The sequence below is a fragment of the Megalops cyprinoides genome, chromosome 10 (assembly GCF_013368585.1).
Source record: "Megalops cyprinoides isolate fMegCyp1 chromosome 10, fMegCyp1.pri, whole genome shotgun sequence".
Classification (NCBI taxonomy): Eukaryota; Metazoa; Chordata; class Actinopteri; order Elopiformes; family Megalopidae; genus Megalops; species Megalops cyprinoides.
The window spans coordinates 19,177,715-19,200,581 of NC_050592.1; the positions used below are offsets into that span (position 1 = coordinate 19,177,715).

The following is a 22,867-nucleotide window of genomic DNA, read 5'->3' on the forward strand; positions in this document are numbered from 1 at the left end:
GCTAGCACTTTATTCAGTAATTTCATATCTTAATCTGTATATCTGCAGTTAAAATAACTAATATGCTGTGACCCAAACTACACTTCATTGATGGAAAGAAACTTATCCTAATCACTATAAAAGCATTATTCATAAATTGAATGTTTGAACAGTATTGTGTTATATCTGTAGAATTCACAAAACAACATAACCTTCATGTGGAAGTGGTGCATTCTCTTCCATATGAAGATATAGAGGGGGAGGGTTTTTCATTTGATTTGAACAGCACGTGTAATAGCTGAAAGGAGTTCTTTGATAGTTGGTTGTAGCCGAGACATTTATTCAATTACCGGGTGGAAGAAATGCATGGGGAAGGGTCTACGATGAGAAGATTAGGGGAAAAAAATCCTGAAATCTAGCGTGAGATGACCATTTTCATCATCGTGTGTGGTCGAATACATCTGTGATCGTTTGCTTCTGCCTTTTCGGAAGACCCAACGAGTCGCTACTCGGAAGAGAAAACGTTTCCTCAATGGCAAGATGGCAAGATAGTCACTTCAGCTAGCTAGGTAGTTATAAACAAACGGGCTCACACTATCACGTCGTGTACATCAGCCGATATAGCAGCTTTCAGTAATGTTCACCTCAATAACAACCGTTTGCCTCAGAAAATATCTAGCTCATCAACAGTGTAGTGTCTACGTAGGGAAGAAGCTGGTCACTGAATACAAGAAGGTGCTGTACTACCACTTCAAAAGATGTGATTTCCTCTCTGGAGCGAACGAGTCTTTTTCGGATTTGGGAAAATGCCGTTTTCATACATCCAGCATTAAGTATGGAAGTAAAAATTTGTTAAAGAAGTTTGCAAAGAAGTCGAAGTAAGTGGCCGTCCAGTTTGACTTAACTAATATCAATGCATTAACCTTCATGCGGGATGATAGCTGAGTAGCTAGCAAGTTCAGCCCCATGGTTAAGTTTTTTTGACAATGACGAGGTTGTCTCACCGATTTCATTTTATGTACCGCTAACAGGTCATTCGGTTCTATTCCAAACGTGAATACACACCCTTCAGCACCAATAGCTGACGGAGTAACGGCTGCCGCCGAGTCCATTGAGCTGGCCTCTGCATTCGGCTAGCAGCCGGCTGACACCACGATTCCCCAAACTAGACTGTAGAAAGTTTGTTACCTACGTAGAGATTTTTCCTCATCGTTTAATACTGCCCTTTTAAAGCAACAATCTGTGTGTGTTACAGAAAGAAACAGTGGTATGAAACCCCGGCTTTTGTCCCCAGACAAGTAAGTTTCTGGCTGCTGATGTTTCATGTTTTGTTTGTCAGCTCATTAGCTGTAACTTAGTATTGGCTTGGTAGATGCCCTACCCAGGGCCACTGACAGGACATCAAAATGTGGTGCTATGCAGTTTGCAGAAAATATTGTGTACTCCGGATTGCATATCGTCGTCGATGTAGTGAATGTACAGTATGACATTTAATTTTTGTGTACACTCTGCGATAGATGTCGCCTTCCTGGCAAACTGGTGCTTCGCCGCCTACCACACCAAAGAAGAATCAAGAAAGCAGTCTACGGACGAGAATCTTGGACACGATTCTATTCAAGGCTATCAGCGACTTCCTCAATTCCCATGAAATCAGTGAAGAAGTGTACAACCTCTCAGTGGAACTTTCTAAAGTAAGCTCTCTGAAGGATGTCTGTTGTAAGCCTAACTGTCGTAATGCATGACACTGCAAGACCAAAACGAGAATCAAATTTTAAACCCTCTCATGCATGGATTACTAAAATGATGGCACAAACAATTTTCTTACCTTTATTATTTTCAAGCGGATACTCTTCCACGAAAATAACATCTTGAAAATCTCAGTCAATTTAGCTTTGACGAAATTATAGTTAATTTTTGCTTTTTAATCTGCCTCACCCAGCTTTGGGAACTGTGTTTTGAATTGTAAAATCCCCATATGTCCCTGCAAGGTTTCTTTGCCAGCTGATTATTCCAGCTGCCGCGTTTACTGGAAGACAAGTGGGACGTCTGAGGGAGACAGTCTTATTCAGCAAGCGTTGGACAAGAGCGCCCGTCGCATACGGTAATGCCTGTTACAGCCACATGTGCCTCATTTCAACTGGAATGTCTGCTAACTGCCGTTTACTTACAAGTAAGCCTCCTTAGATTGATGTTTAGGCAGACTAGATTAATGTCAGGGGGTCTGTGCTCAAAAACATAAGACTCCTGGGAAGTTTTTTTCCCAATTTTTAGTGAACAGTTTGAAAATGAGACAAAATGGACATCTTGGCCTTCATTATTTTGAGCTGTCAGATCTGTGTTTGTCCTTTTGAGATATTTAAACTTTAAAGTTTAAAGTAAAGTTTAAAAATATTTTTTAATGCAGATTTTACTGATTGTCTTTCTGTTTTAGGTCATAGTTACTTTCTGTCATTTTTGAATAGCAGCAGACAGATAAAATTACAAATACCACTCATTCCAAAAAAAGAGAAAATTCTAAATTTTGTCTTCTTGAGCACAGTGGTCATACAAGACAAAAATTTAGAATCTTCTTTTTTTGAATGAATGGTATCTTGAACATGATTCTGTTCAAGGCTATCAGCAACTTACTCAATTCCCATGAAATCAGTGAAGAAGTGTACAACCTCTCTGTGGAACTTTCTAAAGTAAGCTCTCTGAAGGATGTCTGCTGTAAATAGGCTCATATTGAGCATCTACTAAGAAACATATGTTTATAAGCCTTAAGGAGCCATTAAATTTCCTTATTATGGATGATGTATTGCATCATTAAAGCAATGATTGTTAAGGAAATGTTTTCTTGAAACATATGGTACAAATGACTTGTGAATAACAATGCAACAATACATATTGTACATTGTATTATTTTTCTAAGTGTGCTCTCAAATTCCCTGAACTCCCAGGTTCACTTCTGTAGGTTACATAGCACAAATTATCCATTTATAAATGGGTAAAAGGGATTCAGTTTTGCATCCTTCTGGTACATTTATGTAACCATTAACATTTTTAATTGTGTTGTAGGTACCTTCTCATTTCGCAGCAGATCCTAGGCAATGTTCCTCCTTTGGTGTTCATTAAAGACAAACAGTACGCCGCCCTCACAGAGGTACTGCTTTTCTTATCTTTAACTGTTTTAAAGCTGAACGTAGATGTTCACTCACACTCTGCTGCTTGTCCTCACCTTCTTGAGCCATCATGAAGTCCGCTCAAGTGATGGAGCTCTTTGCACTATTTGGAGCTCAAACTAAAAGCATTTTGGGCATCATTCTTTCTATAACTAGGTGGAAAACCTGCTCAAGTCGGTCAGCCTTGGCCAAGAAGAACACGGACAGGGGAGTAATCACAGTGTGGATGACCAAGGGTGAGAAACACTTTTGTGTTATTAGTTTTAAAGTGAAGGTTATTTTACTATGTTTGAACATTTTGGGGGGGGGGGGGGGGGGGGGGGGGGTGAAAAGGGGGTTGTAAATAAAGGCAAGGGTACTACAAAGTACTGTAAGGGAGAATCGCAAGGCTGAACTCGACGCCCTCTGTGTTGACTTTTTTCATTAGGAAATCTGCCGATGTGGCCGACTCCTCAGGACAGCCTTCCACAAAGAAAAGCATGCCTCTGTTTGGCATTGACCACGAAGCACTGAACAAACAGGTACTGCAGTACAAGCAGAGGTCGAGGGAAGCCTCTGCCGACATCCCGCCACCATCGCTAACACAACAACAGCTGGACATGCTGGCAGAACTGAGGAAGCAAAAACTGATGTTAAAGAAGAGGAAATCCAGACAGCCTGTTGACGATGACATCACCCCCAAGGCTTACCTGTTGTCCAGGTACAGCCAGGGGCACGACAGTGACGAAGACGAGGTTTCGGAATATGATGGTGAAGAATCGCAGGTGAAGGAGCTCATGGCAGAGGAAGACAGAAGGTCATAACTTCAGACTGCAGAAAATGTATAATCTCATTAAAATGAATTTGTCTGATGTTTTTGTCTAATGAATGCATAAATGTCTTCCTCCATTTCAAAGGAATTGCAGAAAAACATAAAACCAAAGGTTTGGGGAGAAAAGCTACAGTGCGGCTGTAATGGTATCAGTTATGTACTGATCAGCTTTGGCACTCAGAGGAGTCAAGGGTAAAATAAATGCACAGCATAATCAAGTAAGTTGTTGTGACGTTGTTGCACTACAGACACATTTTAATTTGACAAAAACAAAACACTTTTTCTCCAAATCAAAGAATGGGTTTGCCCAGGTTCCAGGGACCTATGTGTCTTTTTGTTTTTTTTAGGGAGAAAAAAATCATTGGGAAAACGCGAAACATGTTTTCCTTTCTTGTTGAATGTGAAATGCAAGCTTTTTACATTGGCCTTTTTGATTGAATTTTGCATAAATGCATGCATTTTAGGTAAAACCCGTTTGATAAGAGGAAGTGGCTGAGCTCACACAGCATTGTGGCAGTTCAGACTGATGTGCTCTCATTCTCTCTCCTCATAAATCCGTATGCTGTGTTGTGAAGTAATAGCCCAAACAATGCTTGAACAACATATATGCAGTGGAATCAAAACTGCAGTTACAGCCAATGACTTAATTCAAAACAGTTACATGGTATATTAAGCTAAAATCTGCAGACAGATGCAATGAACAGCATGGTTATTGTCTTGCCAGTCAGATGCCTTTAGGCAAGGACAGGTCAAGACACAAGGTAATTTAGCTGTTATGATTGGACCATGGCTAAGACAGGCTATCTGATCATGGGTCAGCAATGCACCATTATGACCGATCCATTATGATCTAGAATCCCAGACTGAAATAGGGTAATTCTTTCTAAATAGAGAAATAGTTAAGTATACTGTAGTCTGTATCTGTCCTGTTTTTTAATGGAAAAAATGAGTTTCTCAGACAGTTTCTCCTGAGTTACACTGTCATAACACTGATATAGTCTATTAATGGCTTAGATTATCTTATTTGACCTATGTAATAAAATGTCAGTTAATGGCTTTTTGATCAGTTTTGCTGATACACCTTTCTCACAAGAGGACTGGAAAAAACTGACAGTAATGTTTGTACGTACATAAATATAAGTGAATATAATCAGTAAAAAGTTTTACCAACACAAGGCATTCAAAAACACCAGCATTACAAAGCACAGGGAAGTGTAACTTAAATGTAATAAGCAAGTCCTTCTAAAATAAAACATTTTAATAAAAGACAAACAAGGACATGATGCACTTCAAGCCATAGTCCTTTTAATTATAGGTGCACATCTATAACCTGACATGGAAATGTACAGTACAGTCATATCAGAGCTATCTAGATGTGAATCTGGTGAAACAGGTAAACGTCTTTCACAAAGGACCTACCTGCTATTGTCTCAATATGAACATATAAAGAGATATTAACAAGCACTGTGAGGTTAATTTCACAGATGTAGCTACATCATTTGGAGGAGCGGAGGTTCGTGTGCCAGTCCCAACCCTAACCCAGTCTTTTACAGTTGGTCTTGATCAGCAGCTTCTGATCAGCTCAGACAGCTTCCACAGGCTGCTCGTCTGCCTGCACAGCTTCCTGGACGTAGACGATGAACTGGGAGGCGTCCTCGCCCTGAGTGTACACGGTGACCGTCTCGATGCCTTCCACGTCGTCGGAGGATACCACTAGATGGTGCTCTTCTCCCAGCCCCACCGAGGCCTGCTGGAAGGCATCTTGGATCATCACCGCGTGGTTGGGCTGCTGCTCCTCTTCTGCCACCTGCAAGACAGCACGGGTAAGCACAGTCTGCAGGTATTTCTGCAGTGATTTATCATACCCAAGTTTAAAGATTAATTACTGTTATGCAAAATTATTCCCATACTAATTCTGTCTAGACATAGAAAACATTGTAACGCACTCTATACCATTTGCAGGTTGTTGCTGGTGGTCAGTTAGTTAGTTATACAGTTTGAGTTAAGATTTTACTGGTTTGCAAATCTGACCACAGTGCAATCTCTTATTGTTTTAAGTAATATTAGTACTAGCCACCATTACTAGGGTGACTTTCAGCACCTTGCAGAAGGGGATTACAACAACCCTCTTTAGTCCACGAAATTATCCAGCGTCAGGACAGTTCAAATGTATGCTGCAGGTATGAATGTCGACTCTCACCTGCTCCACCACGGTCACCGTGCCAGGAGCCATTGCAACCACAGAAGCAACAGTGGCGTCATGGTTCTCAGACCCGAGTTCAATGATCTGCTGGAGAATATTTACAGCCGTGGGATCCAGTCTTTCCCCGGCTGTGGTGGACACCACACCTAAATGAATCCAAACAATGCAACGGAGACAAGGATGCCATTGTGTCAGACACTGCGTGAATGTAGTGCAGTTAGACAACAGCAGATGTACACAAAGCGGTGATGACAAAAATAAAATGCATCAAAGTGATAATTGGCGGGTGAGGTCAGCCCTGTATGGTAGATCTGTGTCCTCACCGTTCTCTGTGTTGTATCGCAAGTCCTGGAGGGCGGACACTGCAGCCTCTGTCCCCTGAAGGTCATCTGTCTCTGTGATGTGGAGGTACTGTGTGGAGGGCTCTTCTAATGACTCCACCACCTGGGGGCGAACAGATAAACAGGCACATGCAAATGTACATGGGAAAACAGAACCGCTAAGATGGACGTTGTCCTGACCGATTGCATAGTTTGAGCTCAATCAATACCAAAAGCAGCCAGTTCTGGAAAAGTATTGTAATTAATGTTAAACGGCTTGCATATTGAAGGCTAGCTAGCTGGCTAGCTACATTACACATCTTTCATATTATAAGTTACATAGCTAGCTATCTTATGTTAAACAGCTTCCATGTCTCCTCGTAGTTAAATATTTTTGAGTTTATTTCAGTATTAAATCTCATTGCAAGCACTTTATGATGTTTTTTGATGATGTATTGTTTTGCAGATTTTTGACGTTATCAGATTTAGATATAAGTAACTGTTTAGATGCATACTCCCTTTCTGTTGTCCAAGTACAAGTACTTTTATTTTAGCTAGTATTAGTATTAGCTCCTCTGTACACCCCTAAGAGTGACACATCACTCATATGAAGGAGGGGAAATCTAATCTGTTTCGGTAACTGCTTTTTCCACATTACTTTTGATACATTTATAAAGTGCTTGACACAAGAATAATAATCTGAAGCAATCCCTGAGAATAAGTTTCTACCAGATTCCCATCTTCCTTCAACATAAGGTAAATGTAATTTCTTATATTCTTAATAAATATTATAAGAAAACCTTTAATTTAGAATAAGATTAAGGAGTCATGTAAGACAACATTTTTGTTCTGAGGTCTTACCTCCCACTGGTTCATCCCGAGTCCGTCGTTCTCCACCAGTTTGAGGCCATGTTTGTTCTTGAGGTGTCGGTTCATTTCCCACTTAGTGCCGTACACGTAGTTGCACACCGGACACTTTACACCCCCTGAATGAACACACAAGAGTCCTCTTTGTAAACAGCTGCTGACTACAGACAATATGACAGCTTCACTTGTGGAGTTAAGACCATGAAATAAAGATCAGCAATGCCTTTTGCTTGCTCAGTGAACAGTGGCATGTTAATAATGGTCTCTGTTGTTCTCCCCTGGCGCGGGCACAAACCTTGTTGTAGGACGACATCTGCGGCGGGGGTGCCAGGCCCAGCATTAGAGTACTGCTCATTGGGGTGCTTCTTATTGTAGTGCCTCTTCAGGGAGCCCGACATGTTGCAGGAGTAGTGGCAGTGTGCGCAACGGAAAGGCTGAAAGGACATCATCATATGACCATCTTATGGCACTTTCAAAAAAATTTAAACAGCTCCTCTGTGCACGGGACCCTTTTAAAATGTGTAACCAGCTCCTCTTTGTGTGGGGCCCTTTCAAAATGTGTAACCAGCTGCTCTCTGTGTGGGACACTTCCAAAATGCTTAACCAGCTCTTCTAACAAGCTCCAAGGCACACAGACCAATTCAATGAGGGCCACTATTTATAGGACATCAGCTTTTGTTGTTTGGCTTGTCATAACAAAGGGACTGGATCAAAACCAGAACGGTTGGAAACAGGTTTCTAAAAGAATATTTTTTTCTTTGTTCCTGCCTGGTTTCCATCTAGGATTTTCACATATGAAAATTCTTGTTTGTACTGTTGTGTGATGCACATTTTATATGATTCATCTAGGTATTGGGAATCTACCAAAGTCCTAGCATTGCTAATCTCTTCAATCTGCAGGCCAAAATTTGTTTAAGATTTAGTCCTGAACTTTGAGTGCACAGGCACCATCAGATTGAAAAATTATTTCATAATGCAACAAATCATTGTTGTGTTCCAGTGGTCATCTAGATGACTACAGAGTGTCTTTCCCTCATCTGACCAAACATTACCACAGCTGTGCAGAAGTTAGTCTGTGAGTGGCCAATACCTGCCAGCATGACATGGACATATGAGAATGTACCTTGAAGGAGGCGTGCTGTTCCATGTGACGTAGTAGCTGGGGTTTCTGTGCGGCTGTGTAGTCACACTCAGTGCATTTAAACTGCCTGCCTGAAGGACACACACACAGACAGGCAAACAGCGGGTCAACACAGCTCATACCTGCCATGCCGAGCATGTGATCCACATTCACTATCATTTTAAATGCATGTTATGTACAGGTAACTCCAGGTAAGAGAGTACAAAACAGAAACAATGTGTCTGTGTATGTTTTGTACTGTTTTGTGGTCCAACACGAAACCATTATGAACTCAAACTCAAATCTCCAACTATGAAGAAAATATAAACACAAAACGTATGTCCAAGAGTAATAGCATAGTAAGTAATTATCACCAGCATTACAATAAGAGGACCAATAAGAGGAAACTCACCATCTGCGGTGTGCATCAGTTTGTGGCTTTTCAAAGTGCACTTGGATTTGAACTTCTTCCCGCACAGGTCACACAGGTGGGTCTTCTCCGTGTTGTGCCGGTTCATGTGGGCCTTCAGGTTGCTCTTGCTGCGGGTGGCGTACTCACACAGTGAGCACTTGTAGGGCTTTACTCCTGAGACCAGATACAGACAAAGTTATCACAAGGTCTCTGACACCACACTCATTGAGGGAGAGTAAAAATAATTCATGACTGTAAAAAATTTTAAGACGAAATAATAAATGGGGAAAAAAAACAGTAGACCCATAAAACAATTAATCTCAGAAAATTATTTTAAAATTACTTGCGTATTTATTTATGTTGTAGGTTGGTTACTGAGGAAAGTCATCTGATGATAACTACTAACCACATCCCTATCACTGACTCCCAACCTGGTTACCACAGGAGCGGCAGTACAATGTCATACAATGTCACTTTTGATGAGACCTTTGCATTTAAATAAGCAAATTACCATTTTTCAGAAAGATCTGTCTGCAACTATTAACTTAGCAGCCATCTTATCTATGGTGAGTCAAACTGAACTCACTTAGCCTATTTATATCAGTTTGTATCATGCTGTTATATTAGACACGTTTGTTATTTTCTGAGGCATTTTATCAACTTCCAGCATGATACTTCAACCTGCAGCCCTATAGCAGAAGTGTCGTTCCCTACCCACTGCTCAACACTGCCCCCTGGAGGTTTGTTGCTCACCCTCATGGGCCCATATGTGCTGCTGCAGGTCGGTGCCGTTCCTCATGAAGTAGCAGTCACAGTAAGGGCACTTCGACGCTCGCTTCCCAATCAGCCCCTTCAGCTGCACCCGCCTCCCCAGCACCTCTGACATTGTGCTCATGGACACATCTGCAGCAGGGAGCAAATGAGTACAGGCTTACTTATCAGTTCAATGGGAGCCCTGGTGATGTGGCTTCCAGTCTCCCACCTCATTGATGCAACTGTAATAACTAATGGTCACAGACTAAAGGCGGAGATTTGTATTGCTTACTTTTTTCACACACCACTCATTCATGAACCTGAGGGTTTTACTGAAGCAGGGGTGCATCAGTGGCACCCCACAAAAGATCTAAACCTGCAAGCTTCTGGCAGCAAATCAACTTTCTTAAAAAATTATAAATACAATCATGTCTACTTATTGGTAGACTAAGTAGACAAGATATAGCCTTGAGTCATTGACCTCTGCCTCATTCTCAGAGTTCCAAGCTTGTCTTTGTCACAGACACAGGGTTCTCAAACTGTATCTCCATTTTTTAAGTATTCACTACATTTCTTGCTTTCTGAGGAAGGAATATCATGTTTCTTTCTGATTCGCACCTGGATGAAAGGTTTTGATGTGGGATTTAATGAGTCGGTCCTCAGGAAATGACTGTTCACACACAGGACACACATAGCTTCTCCTGTCCTGGAAGAGAGCAATTCAGCTACCGTTAATGGACCTGGAAAGTTACAATTACGACAGTGTACAAACAGGGCGTAGACAAATAACGGCAAAACCAACTAAAAAAGCCAGCTACTGTGGTCAGGATGTGACTCACCATGTCTGAGTGGATCTTGAGGTGGGCCTTCAGCTTGTACTTGTCCGGGGTGCAGTACTGGCAGCCCTCGCTCGGACACTTCAGCAGGATGTCGCTGTGTCTCTGAATGACGTGGCGCTTCAGGCAGTTCTTTGTGATGGACGAGTAGCTGCACTGGGAGCAGTAGTGCAGGTGCTCCCGCGTGTGTGTGCGCACATGCATGTTGTAGTGCACCTGGTACCAGAACAGTTTACCTGTCACGGGCAAGGGAGTGAGGGCACATTCTTGAGCTGAGGAGATGAACCTAAATGTGGAGCCCTCTTATGTCTAGTCTTAAGAGCATCAGCAAAAGAATTTATGAGAGATTGGTCACGGACAGTCTGTGCTTACAGCAGTTTTCTCAGTATCTGTGATGACATTTTGACAAGAGATCTCACTACTGCTTCACATCAAAACAAAACTTACTATGGATTATCTGTCACAATGGAAACACTCATGCTTGCTTGCTTAGTGGAAGCATAAACAAGCACATTGCTTAACAGGATAGCGATACGTCGGCATCTGTATATCATAAACTGTAACGCTGTTAGGAGATATGGAAATCGATGTTTAATGTGCTGATCCTATGTGTAATCCTATTGCTATCATTATAATTCTTCAGTTCCACTAAAATATGCATGTTTCTTATGACCATTAATTCAATTCAATTTAATTCATTCATGCATCCTCTATTAAAACGTATCTAAAAAATCTTAAGTAAGTGTTCTGCATGCAAGAGTGGCAGTGCAAACTGTAAGGGTGTTTTAAATTACTGGTAAGAGGAAACAGCAGCACCTTCCTACAGCAGTGTCTGGTGCAAACAGACCTTAGACTGTCAGCTGCAGACCAAAATAGTGTAACCGTAAAATGTGTAAGAAATGAGTGCTTCACATTCTTACCACAGTATTCACACTCCAGATCTCCATACACTTTCCTTATCCTCTCAAAGACTTCCATGTTCAGCTGCCTTTTCTGCATACTGTCTATGATCTGCCTGAATGCTGTCTTCTCCTGTTGGGGGCTGGAGACCCCCTCTGCATCAGGGCCACTGCATGCCTGAGGTATGGCCTCCATCTCTTGGACCAGTTCCTCTTCCGCTTGGGCACCAGCTGAGGAGCAGGTGTCTCTGTCGGTGCCCAGGACCTGATTGCACGATGATTCCTCTGGGTTTGTCAGAGGACTCTTCTCTAGGGGCACCTGGGAAGGCTCCTGACTTGGATGCTGAGCTGTGGTGGGGTCGGCCCCTGTCTGAGGGTCACTTCCGTCATGCAGCGGCCTCTCCCCGGCGGCCTTGGGGGTCGTCTCCTGGGTGGGGCAGTCCTCTGCGTCCCGGGCCTCGCTGAGCGACGGCGCGCAGACTTCCTGCGGAAGGCCCTCCAGTGTCTCGGCGAACGCCGCGTCTCGCACCAGCAGCTGCGCCTCCACGGCGAGGCCCTCGGCGCCTTGCTCGGAGGCCACCTCCTCAGAGGAGCCCAGCTCGGGGACGAGGGCCTCCTCCTCCTCCTCCTCTTCCTCCTCCTGCGTGTTGAGGAGCGACAGCTCCTCCGTCATCTGCAGCTCCTCCTGCTTCAGCGCCTCCCGCTGGATGTCCCCGCCCGGCTCCAGCAGGCAAAAGCTGCGGTTGATGGAGTCGGCGAAGGCAGCGGTCTCCTCCGCCTCCGGGTGGGCCTCCCGCAGGTGCGTCCTCAGGCGGACGGAGCTGACGAACTTCTGCATGCAGGTGGCGCACACGTAGACGAAGGGGTGCTTGCGGACGTGCACTTGCAGCGCCTGGTATTTGGTGGACCCGTGGTCGCACAGCTCGCAGCCGAACGGCCTCTCGTTGCCGTGCACCATCATGTGGCGGTCCCGGTCCAGCTCGTTCTTGAACTTGCGGTCGCAGATCTGGCAGTCGTAGAGCAGCTGCCTCTTGCCCTCCCGCGTCTGGAGGCTGAGCTCCTCGTACGAGTCCTTCACCTTCTTGTCCTCCATGTCGTGGCTCTCCCGCATGTGCTTGAGCAGGTTCTTCACGTCCGAGTACTTCTTCTTGCAGAAGCGGCAGTGCTGCTTGATCTTCTTGTGGACCCGCTCCACGTGCACCTTGAGGTGGCCCTTGCTGAGGCAGTTGAAGGAGCAGTGCTCGCAGCTGAACTTCTCCCCCGTGTGCTTGCGCATGTGGACGCTGAGGTTGGCCTTGATGGCGCTGGCGTAGTCGCACTGCGGGCACTTGAAGGGTTTCTCGTTGGTGTGAATCCGCAGGTGGGCCTGCAAGGAGTGCTTAAATTTGAAGACCTTGTTGCAGTACTCGCAGGTGAAGATCTTCAGCTGCGTCTGACCCAGCCTGTTTGGAGGGAGAGGGACACAGAGGTTCTTCACTGTATATTTTCTGCTACTGAACTTGACCATGTGCATCAGAAACTAGAAGTACTGCAGACAAAGCTCACAAAGTAAAGTACAATGCAGACCTCTATTGGATTCACACTATTGCTGTTCCCTTGAACTTGAAATTATAATTTAACATGTATTCCTATATTTAGAACACGTTCAACTTAAGAGCTTACATTTTAATTTTTAAAAAGCAGACAGCAATTTGAAAATGAATCTCACTGAAAACTGTTTCTGTTTAAGTGCAGTGCACCACAAGGGAAATGTAAAATGAAAGTGAAAATATGAGAATTGTTTCATTATTTTATTCCTCTTACTGATAAATATGAATATGTTAAGGATCAATTATAGCTATCCTCAGAACATCTTCAATCTGTAAACTGAAAATTCATTTTATCATCTGCAGCAAGTAATCCGTCAATGATTAAACAATTCTGTTAACTGTGTGTAATATATTACTATATCATATCCAGTTCTGTACCTGTTTGATTTCAATGGCACTTCGTAAGCGGCTTGCTGGATGGCGTACTCCTGGTAGCCCTTTTTCAGCCCTGCTGCCTGGCCGTTGGGGTCTGGGTCTGTGGCAGGGGAAGGATCTGCTGGCAAGGCCTCAATGGGAACAATCTTTGTGGCACCTGTGAGACAGTTTGTTCAAAAATACACACCTTGGATGTTGTTCTTTGTCATTTTACATTTATATAAATGCTTTTGCAAGACCATCAAATGGAGGAAAATAGAAAAGGAGCAACTCCAGGAAAAAAATAAAAGCAACAGCAGCAATAACAACAGTAACAGCAATAAAATCCTCATTCAAGTAGTAGCAGACACTAGTGGTCAGTAGTCAGTCTAGCAACTGAGAGACAACATGGGTCCATTTCCTCAAGATTAATCCAGACAGTTCTTGCACTTGGATTTGGGGACTAATTAATAAACTAGCAGCAGCATTTTTGTATAATCAGGAATGATTAATTGACTCCAAACATATTATGGTTACTTTAAATACTAAACATGAAGACTGTTCTACTGTGTGAGGTAACTATGCTGTGCACAACACTTCCATCTGCATGTTTCATCAAAGGATGTCAGTAAATGTCAGTGATAATCAACATTAAGGCCCTTCTCTTTCAAAAGAGAAAAAGTCTTGAATGAGCTCCCCCTGTATCTGGCCTGATCTGCTTACCTGGAATGGCCTCATGGGCTGTCAGAACCACGCTGATGATAGGTTTTTTGGTGCTGCCTGCTGGATCAAGGTCCTTGGTGCTGGAGACCTTTTCAGAGCGCAGGCTGCGTGCTCTTTTTGGAGTCCTCTCCCGGTCCTCCTCCCGGCCGTCTGCTGCCAGTTTGGCATCAGGGTCATTGTCTCCAGCATGCCAGAAATACAAAAGAACAATTAGATGGCCACCTTTAACATTCAGACACCATGCATAGTCACTCTTAGCTATTCTTATTCTACGACATAGATATTCGTGACAACTTAACATGCGTCATTATACTCAACAACACACACAACTGGCCAGAGGCGGACGGCGTGTGCCAATACCATTGTCTTCCTCCTCATCTCCCTCCTCTTTGAGGCCAATGATGCAGATGTGCTTTGTGATCTGGCGCCTGTTGCAGAACTTGCGGTTGCACTTTTTGCAGTCCAGAGTGCCACTGCTTTCATCCTCCTGTTCCTCCGCAGCCTGTGCCTGAACATCAGGCCTCTGATTGGACCTTGGACTGGGGGGCGGGTCCGGGACCACCTCTTCTGTGTGGATCTTCTTGGTAGAACCCTTTGGTCTGCCCCGTTTCCTCTTGACTGTGCCGTCTAAAAAAAAAAACACAGTGTCATTCTATCATTATCGATTTAATGATTGAGAGACATACTTATGCAAAGCGAATTAAAGGACTAATAAAGCATGAAACATTAAGCATGTATCACAGGAGCAACAAGAACAACACTAACGCACAGCACAGGAATTACAGTACAACAGGCATCAAGCTGAAATTCAGTGGTATAACAGAATGACAACAGAGAAACACACTGCCTCACAATCCTTTAAAAGCAACATACTTCATCATAAATGTGACCTAACAATAACCTAAAAAAGAAATATTAACTAAAATCATACATTTCCCCAGGTCATCAAGTGGAACAATACAAAGAACACAACATGTATGAGAGAACAACCATTTAATAAATGGAGAACCATGCAAACACACTTTAAACACTTTACCGTCATGTTCCTGTATGTAAATCATGCACTGTAAAGCACCGTGAGATCATTGAAAGGGATAAAAGATGCAATATACATGTAATTCATTTTTCATTTAGGTTTACTGATCAATGACTGTGCATACTTAAACTACTACTGTTTGTCAATCACAAGGCACAAGGTGATGTTTTTATGCTTCAGATACTACCCCTTCTAAATGGGGTGATGGAATATATTTTAAAACATAAAAAAAGAGTTGCGTGAATGTTCCGTGTAAATTCGTACAGCATGTGCCGTTGTCAGACTGCAGAAACAGCCATTATCATTTTGGCCCAGCTTCAATAAGGCACGTTCCTCACCTCCACTGTTCTCTGGTTGGACTGTGGTTGATAAAGGCCTGAGTGGGACAATGATGTCATCAGGGGTGACACCCTCAATGGTGTGTTTCTCTGAGACATGAGTGAGCAGCTTTTCTTGACTGGGAGAGAATAGGTTGCAAATTTTGCACATAAAAAGAGAGGCATCACCTGTGAAATAGGGAAACAGATTCATCAATGATCATTTTGCTAATCCAATGGACTGTGATATTGCTTGAGATGAGGAGATCAAACAACAATGAACTGAATACAGCTCCAGCAACCAGGAGTTGGTGGAATCTTCATGGGATCACACACAATCTTTGACATTTAATAATAGAGAATTGATTAAAACATCAATTGTGACCATCAGTTAATTTAAAATGTTGAGAGCCGTTTGTGAATAGTTCATTCAGCAAATACAAGGTATTGTATCTACTTGGTTGTCAGGGGTAAGTTTTGAAATAGGCTGTATTTAATATTATGAGTATGAACTTCAGATAGTAATGCATACTAATATTTAAGAGCTATGTATAAAAATATATGAACTGTCAAAAAAATTTGATGTGGGGTAGGCTGACCTCACCTGAGCCATACTGTTAAAACGTACGCTATGATGAAGTACACCGATGTAGCTACACTATCGCAGGGTAATTGTCATGTTATATCGTAACAAAATCCGTTTATTGTTACGGAAGGGCTGGCAACCCTGGACGACTTAATTTAACCAACGTTGGCCACTATGATATATACCCACAGATCTAGTAGCGTTCAACAGCTAACGACCATCACTTCATCATAGGCTACAGAGAACGGAAACGGAAAAGTAGCCAATTCTGAAAAAAAAAAAAGCTGTTGCTACGTAAAGTAACTACTAAGCTGCACATCTTGTCACATGCAGCAAGTTTACTAACATTGGGAGACCGAGTGGCTAGGTAGCTAGCAAACCAGCCTCGATACAAAATCCCTTTCGAGACACAACTTAACTCTGTAACGTTACGCCGTGAAAACCACGCACATTTGATCATCACATCAAATAGCAACACACATAGTGAAGCTTCCTTGTTGGCTGACTAGTTGTACATACTAAAACATAACTATTACAAAAACTAAAACGTCAATCATTCCTACAAGTACACTACTACAGCTCTTACGAGACTCTAATCGAACAAGCTACTACTTTTACCTTTAAGCTCGACATCTAGTTAGCTAGCTGGCTTGTTATTTGCGACGGAAAAATATATTCAACTTTAGATGGTGCCTACCTGCCTCAGAGGTGTCCATGATTCCAAAAAATAAAACTAAAACACTAAAGTTATAAATAATTACAGTTAAATAGTGCAGTTTTTATTTTCTAATTGAAATCATTTATTTTATTTGTATTGTTTTGACGAGGGTTTCTGGCGAATCTGCGATATCAGACATGGCGGATGAAGTCTCCTTGACTCAGTGCTGTGGCGGGTGCAGAGGAAACGCGCATGTTATTTTAACAATACGCCCTCTCCTGGTTGGGTGTATACACGTTACAAAGTGAAGGTAACCTTGACTGCTCCGAAAGCAAAGTCGCTTTGACTTCTAACAGTAAATGTTTGGCGAGATTTACTGTTTATATTCTTGAGTATTTTATATTAAATTTGTGTTGTTGAGTAATGTTACAGGGTTGACGTCAGTCCTGCTTTATTTGTTGGATTCCATCTCAACTTATGAAATTGCAGTTTATGCCATGCCACTCTAGTAACCTGCATTGTTAAACATTGTGTACACTATGCAATAAGGGTTAGACAATATGAGTAGACGGTTAAAGTGATTGAGCATGAACTTAACATGCCAACTTTTGCCATTCTTTTGTCTCACATGCTAGTTACAATACCAGTCATATGGGTTTCATGTGGAGCCTACTTCATCGATCCTATGCTAAATGCCTAGAATGACGTAAATAGGTATATGCCATTTTTAGAACCCCTGATATGTTTCTTCATGGTTCCATGAAGATTTCATATAAAAGAACACATAGCTAACCCTGATATGGAACTGATGGGAAGTAGAGAAAATACAAACATTTATTATGTTTAATGAAGAAAAAAAAAAATAAATCAGTCATCATCTTTTCATATGAAGACATCAGTTTAGTGGTACTAAGCAAATAATGCTGTTTTGAAAGCTATAAACTATGGCTCTAAAAGTTTCTCAGCATGAACTAAAATAAGTTCCATATATGCTGTATTAAAAACTTACTCCTACAAATATTTCATTCACCTAATAATAAAACAAGTCTTAAATTCTAAACACCAAGTACATTGTTTAGGTCTAGGCTGCAAATGACATAGTACATGTTGGAGAGGCGTGTCATCTTTGAGGAATACAAGATTTAAATCTAAGGAACAAAATATTATATTATTATTTTAGATTGTCCTTTTAAAAACTGTATGAATACACAGTAATTTATATTGTGATGATTTGTGTTAACTGACGAGTTCTCCTAGCTACTACAGTATACGTAAGTGAAGCCTATATAGTGTGAGTCTCTCCAAACCAGTCAAAGTAAACACCCTTCTCCCAGCTTTTACTCATAGGTGATAGCCGAGTGTAGGATGTTTACAGTGACTACACTTGGACCCATCTGTGACGTTAATATTTCTGGTAGGAATTTAACATCTTGGAGCTAAAACTGTAAATAAAATGAAATGGAACAAGCAGGCAAAACATTACAATTCCATGTTTTAGAAATAATATCTGGAAAATGTTGTGGGAACATTATTTTAGTTTGTAATACACTAAACCCATTCTCCTTAATACTTTTACACTATGTGTTTAAGCTTAAGCAATGTACATTTAACAGATTCAGTTGCATACATGGAGAATTTTACATACTCAGTCATTGCACAAATGTTAAATAGTGTGATTAGTTCTTTATTACTCAGAGCATAGTTCAACAGAATACCTAGATGGTTGGAAAAAAATCTCACCACTCATCGTGAGAAAACTTTTCAATGCAAGTACAAAGCAATCTGGAAAGATATAAAATCATGCAAATAATCACAGTACCTCTAGGAGAGAAATAATTACCATGAATATATGATGTTGTACCATGGAGAAATGATGCCATCAGCATTTTCTTTTGAGTACAATGATAGGACAGGTATATCCACAGAGCTAGAAGAAGTCTGCTGCAGCAAACATCCGACTGAAAGCTCCAACATTTCCGAACAGCTTCCAGTCGGGGATGTTTACAGCAGAAGACAACCATGTTTCAAGCGTGGGGGAGTAATTAAAGTCCAATCTGAAACATGAACTTTAGCGTGGCATCATGGATAAGGAGGTGGACTTGTTAACAACAGGCTGTAGATTCAATTCCCAGGTGGTGCAATTCTGTTGTAGTTTGAGCAAGGAACCTTGCTTAAATTGCTTTGCACATACCCAGCTGTATAAATGGACACTGTGCAAAGTGTAAACTATATAATTCAAAGTGTGTCTGCTATAAGCAAACAAATAATGAACTGATGCTGTAACTGCAGATTCAAGTAGTAGTACAGTTGGTTGTAAACAAAATAAACAGAAATTGTAACTCATATTATTGATCATTATACTGGGCTGACAATCATTCAAGTATTACTGAGGGGAATCACTTGTGTTCAGGATAACTGTCGTTGTAGGGTTCATGTACACTCCTGGGGCCTTGGCCACTGTGAAAAATATGATGGACAAGATTAAATCTCAGACCCACAATCCCTCCTCCACAAATCACTTTTGGGAAGACAAGCACTAATGCCAGTTTTCCTTGAGTATAATCAAGGAACTTCTTATCAATGCAAAATACACACATTCATATATGTGTGTATATATTTGTATATATTCACACGCACACAATCCACAGTTTATGGTTTCTGATTAGCAAGGCATCGCACCTTAAAGGAAAATCTTTTTTTTAATCAACCTAATAACCCAAAGTGCCATTCAGCACCCTTACAGATGCTTTGAAACTTGTTGCACTTTCACAATGTTTTCAAATAAAGCATGATGACATTCAGTAAATATCCAGATGTATAAATGGTTAATACATAAAAAAGTAAGATTTACAAGTTGCTTCACTAAACAAGCATAATGTACCATCTCGGCTGGTTAATTTCATCATTTGTCACAGGTGACAACATCAAACTCACTACTGTGAAAGGGAGGGCCTCATATTTGAGCTAGAATTATCTATAAAATTAATCTTGTTCTAGGTGGATCATCAGGCCTGATTATTAGTGCAAAACAACACTAAGCACTTTTCCTACAGCTTCACTTCACATAATCCTTCCAATCCACATGCCTGTATAAGTAATGAATTTATTCCATTCAATAATAAAATGTCTAACACATCTCCATCTTAATTGCGAGAACTTAAATCTAACACTAACTTTTAATGGTAACAACAATTATGAAGCACTACTTTACATAAGGACAAGACGGGGGGAAAACCTGCAAGAGAATTTTCCCCACTAACATAGACAGTGAGTGAGTTGCAATAATTTTCAATTTATATACTATTAACAATCACCTTCTGAATTAATATCCTTTTCCATCTAAAACAATACTGGATTTAATCCAAATCTACTTCATGAAAATCATTAGAACCATTTTAGAGTGTCTCCTTACAGATACAAACTGGCAAATTACAACTATTGCAGCTGCTGACTGTGACGTTACCGTCAATTCCGTTTAACAGTTCGACCTGTAAAAATAAAATCGCTGTTAGTTTAACTCAGTACCTAAAATGAGTCATTGCTGCCACATTTATTTTAAGAGGTGCAACAGCCTGAATCACACTTAATGCTCAGGGTGACAGGGAGAAAATGTGCAAGTGGAGAGACTGGAAACCATAGGAAACATCTGCATGTCTGCGTCATCTATACCAACACTCATGCAAAGAGTTTGAATGCCTGAACCAGTTCTTTTTTTCTCCACTATTATACTAATATGTATTAACTTAAATGGGTATTCTTTATTTACTTAGTCGTGATTTAGGATAAAAGGGGAGATGTTGGAGCCACAGGTTTCAATGACCACAGACCGAGATATCTCTAAACAAGGGTTTAAGGACCAGTTATTATTTCCCAATATGAAAGGTTAGATAAGAGATCGCAATCTTCCTCCTTGGAGCATGAGACACGTTTCTGTTTTTTGTTCCATCTGAACATTTCTTAACTTCAGACTGTCAATTATTACTACGCATTCAAGGCATTAATAATGTGACTCCCTAGGGAAAGCTGGAAAATATGCAGGGCTCTGAACAATAAGTAGAGAGCTGCTGTACCTTAAATAATTTTTAATTACACATCGACTGCATGTTTGGACAGTTTATATTATTAATCAAACGCTTAGTTTATAAGAGGATGCGTCGAAGTTTGGCTTCGAGCTACCAGCATCACGGTTTTGAACAAAAAGAGGGGCGTGTTCTAGAGTTTTAGCCGTGCTTCTTCGCTCCTGATTGGCTCTTATCAGTACGGTCCTCTGTTGTGGTCAGACCGCGAGAATAAAGAACAAATCGTCCACTACAAGGTTGGACGCGTCAATGCACAAAACGGGATTATTTCGAAAATCAAAACACAAATTATATTCTTATAATTAAAGACATCTTGTATACGCGCTCGGAATATACTGTTGACTTCTGTCAAACAATATTAGGCTGCATAGGTAAATGTATAGCCTAAGGCATTTTACATCAACCAGATAGCAATGTGAAACATTTACCTGTAAATCAGTTCAAGCAGCACATAAAATAGCCCCTATAAACGAGTCTGATTTGAAACTTTACCAGACACATGCGCATCTCCGACGTAATACTCTCGAGCACATAATGGACTTGTAATGGTACATTAAGCTTGCTAGTCAGTTTGTTCAAGTTAATGTTGCGTGTTAAACGCTAGTATACTAATATGGGCATAATTTTGACTCACTGTTAGTTTAAAAGCCAGATGTGCAGTTCGTAGCACTACACTGCAACCGATACAGATTGTCATGCCTAGTTGAAACACCAAGATAGCTAACACTGTTCAGCTAGTTTGATAGCTTTGTACCATATTATGCTTTATTCATTTAAGCCGTACCTATCTTGCTGACTTGCCAGCTAAAAGCTAGTCTGTTAGCTGGCAAACAAGTCAAAGTCACTTAGGCTAGGTCAGCTATCTTGCTAGGCAGCTAGTAAGCTCTGCTCCATTTGCAGTAAGCAAGATAAAAACCCTCCTGAAAGACTGAAGCCTTACCACGACCTCCATCTCCAAGTGACCCGGTTTGCTAATGTAGGTAGCTAAACCACTTCAAGTCAAGTGAGACAAGTTCGATCACAACCATTTCCCACAGCTTGTTCTGCCCCGTTTGAGATTCCCCGTCTCCGCCATTCTGTTTCTGTTTCCTTCCGTCCCTTTCGTCTTCAGTTTGACCTTTAGTTACCCGACACTGATATTGACGTAAATGCCATGGAAACAGAACTCCGCCTGCTGTATGCATTCATACGTAACCCGAGAAAATGACCACAATTAATGGCGAACCTGCACCTCTTTCAAGAGTCCGACTCCAGGCAGCCCATTCTCAGTTCTCTTTGACAACGGTAAAGCTTTCTCCCAACGATGACGATGTCAAAGGCGACAATAACTATGGAAATCGAAATCGAATGCACTAATGTAATATAAAACACGCTCCTGCCCCACCACGGCATGTTTTACTTGAACATTCATTACATAAACAAAGACAATCATATTTTTACACGTTCAAGTAAATGCTTGAATATAAACAATGAAATAGAATATACATGAAATACTTGAATATCAATATTGTTTCAGGTTACAACATTGCAAATAACCTCCCTCTAAATTCAGGCTGCATGCTTTTTGCTGTAGTCTGATACATTTTTTGCAGTACCAGGAAGGTTTAGTCCACAAACCATCATACTCCAGAACACAGCTGCTGCCCACCTCTGCTTGAAAGTAACTGTGTCATTGACATCATATAAATAGCTCCTAACACTGGCATTCTTTTTAGTTAAGTTAATCACTTGAGTGAGTATTTAAGTTCTTCAATAACAGGTACATTGTTCATGTCTATTGCATGACAGTTGTATGCACAATGTATTTTAGTATTTTTGATAGCATATATTTATTACATGCAAATGAAATATGCTGTTTTTTTGTTTTTTTTTAGTAATAATTAACAACCTGGTGGAATCATTCTGATAGTTTCAGATATTTAACAATAATGGGTTTGTTCCGTTTTGAATACATTTTTAAGTGTCATTTAATTTAAAAAATCGTTTCTAAAAATTTGAAACCCAAACAAAACATTTCAGTGAATTGAAATTAAATCAGCGTTTCCAGGTTACAGTGTAAAGAGTACATGATCATCCTTTTTTGCTTTGTCTGGAACTCCCAAAAACAGCAGAGGGGGCTTCTGGTTCCTTTATCTGTTCAATTAAGTAAAGACGCAAGTGTGTT

General features: G+C 41.1%; 2 protein-coding genes across 6 annotated transcripts; one reads left to right on the plus strand and one right to left on the minus strand.

The window, feature by feature from the left end:
- The first annotated feature begins 508 nt into the window (after nucleotides 1-508).
- rbfa (ribosome binding factor A) lies at nucleotides 509-4,150 on the plus strand. The gene is made up of 7 exons (XM_036539652.1): nucleotides 509-857; nucleotides 1,235-1,277; nucleotides 1,497-1,670; nucleotides 1,968-2,080; nucleotides 3,037-3,121; nucleotides 3,297-3,376; nucleotides 3,568-4,150. Exons 1-7 carry the CDS (start codon nucleotides 616-618, stop codon nucleotides 3,941-3,943), a joined length of 1,113 nt encoding a protein of 370 aa, XP_036395545.1. The 5' UTR covers nucleotides 509-615; the 3' UTR covers nucleotides 3,944-4,150.
- A 1,091-nt stretch (nucleotides 4,151-5,241) lies between these two features.
- LOC118785088 (zinc finger protein ZFAT-like) lies at nucleotides 5,242-21,694 on the minus strand. Of its 5 annotated transcripts, none has more exons than XM_036539624.1 (16): nucleotides 21,644-21,694; nucleotides 15,402-15,569; nucleotides 14,388-14,654; nucleotides 14,028-14,207; nucleotides 13,329-13,482; nucleotides 11,383-12,803; nucleotides 10,466-10,698; nucleotides 10,245-10,332; nucleotides 9,627-9,776; nucleotides 8,874-9,047; nucleotides 8,465-8,553; nucleotides 7,637-7,775; nucleotides 7,336-7,460; nucleotides 6,478-6,598; nucleotides 6,152-6,300; nucleotides 5,242-5,758 (listed from the first exon to the last, which is right to left on the minus strand). In XM_036539624.1, the coding sequence occupies exons 2-16, from the start codon at nucleotides 15,550-15,552 to the stop codon at nucleotides 5,534-5,536; spliced, it is 3,666 nt and encodes a 1,221-aa protein (XP_036395517.1). In that variant the 5' UTR covers nucleotides 15,553-15,569; nucleotides 21,644-21,694; the 3' UTR covers nucleotides 5,242-5,533. The 5 variants fall into 5 exon arrangements, with proteins under 5 accessions (XP_036395517.1, XP_036395513.1, XP_036395514.1 ...); XM_036539620.1 differs by lacking the exon at nucleotides 21,644-21,694 and adding an exon at nucleotides 18,465-18,529; XM_036539621.1 differs by lacking the exon at nucleotides 21,644-21,694 and adding an exon at nucleotides 16,664-17,250.
- Between the last annotated feature and the right edge of the window lie 1,173 nt (nucleotides 21,695-22,867).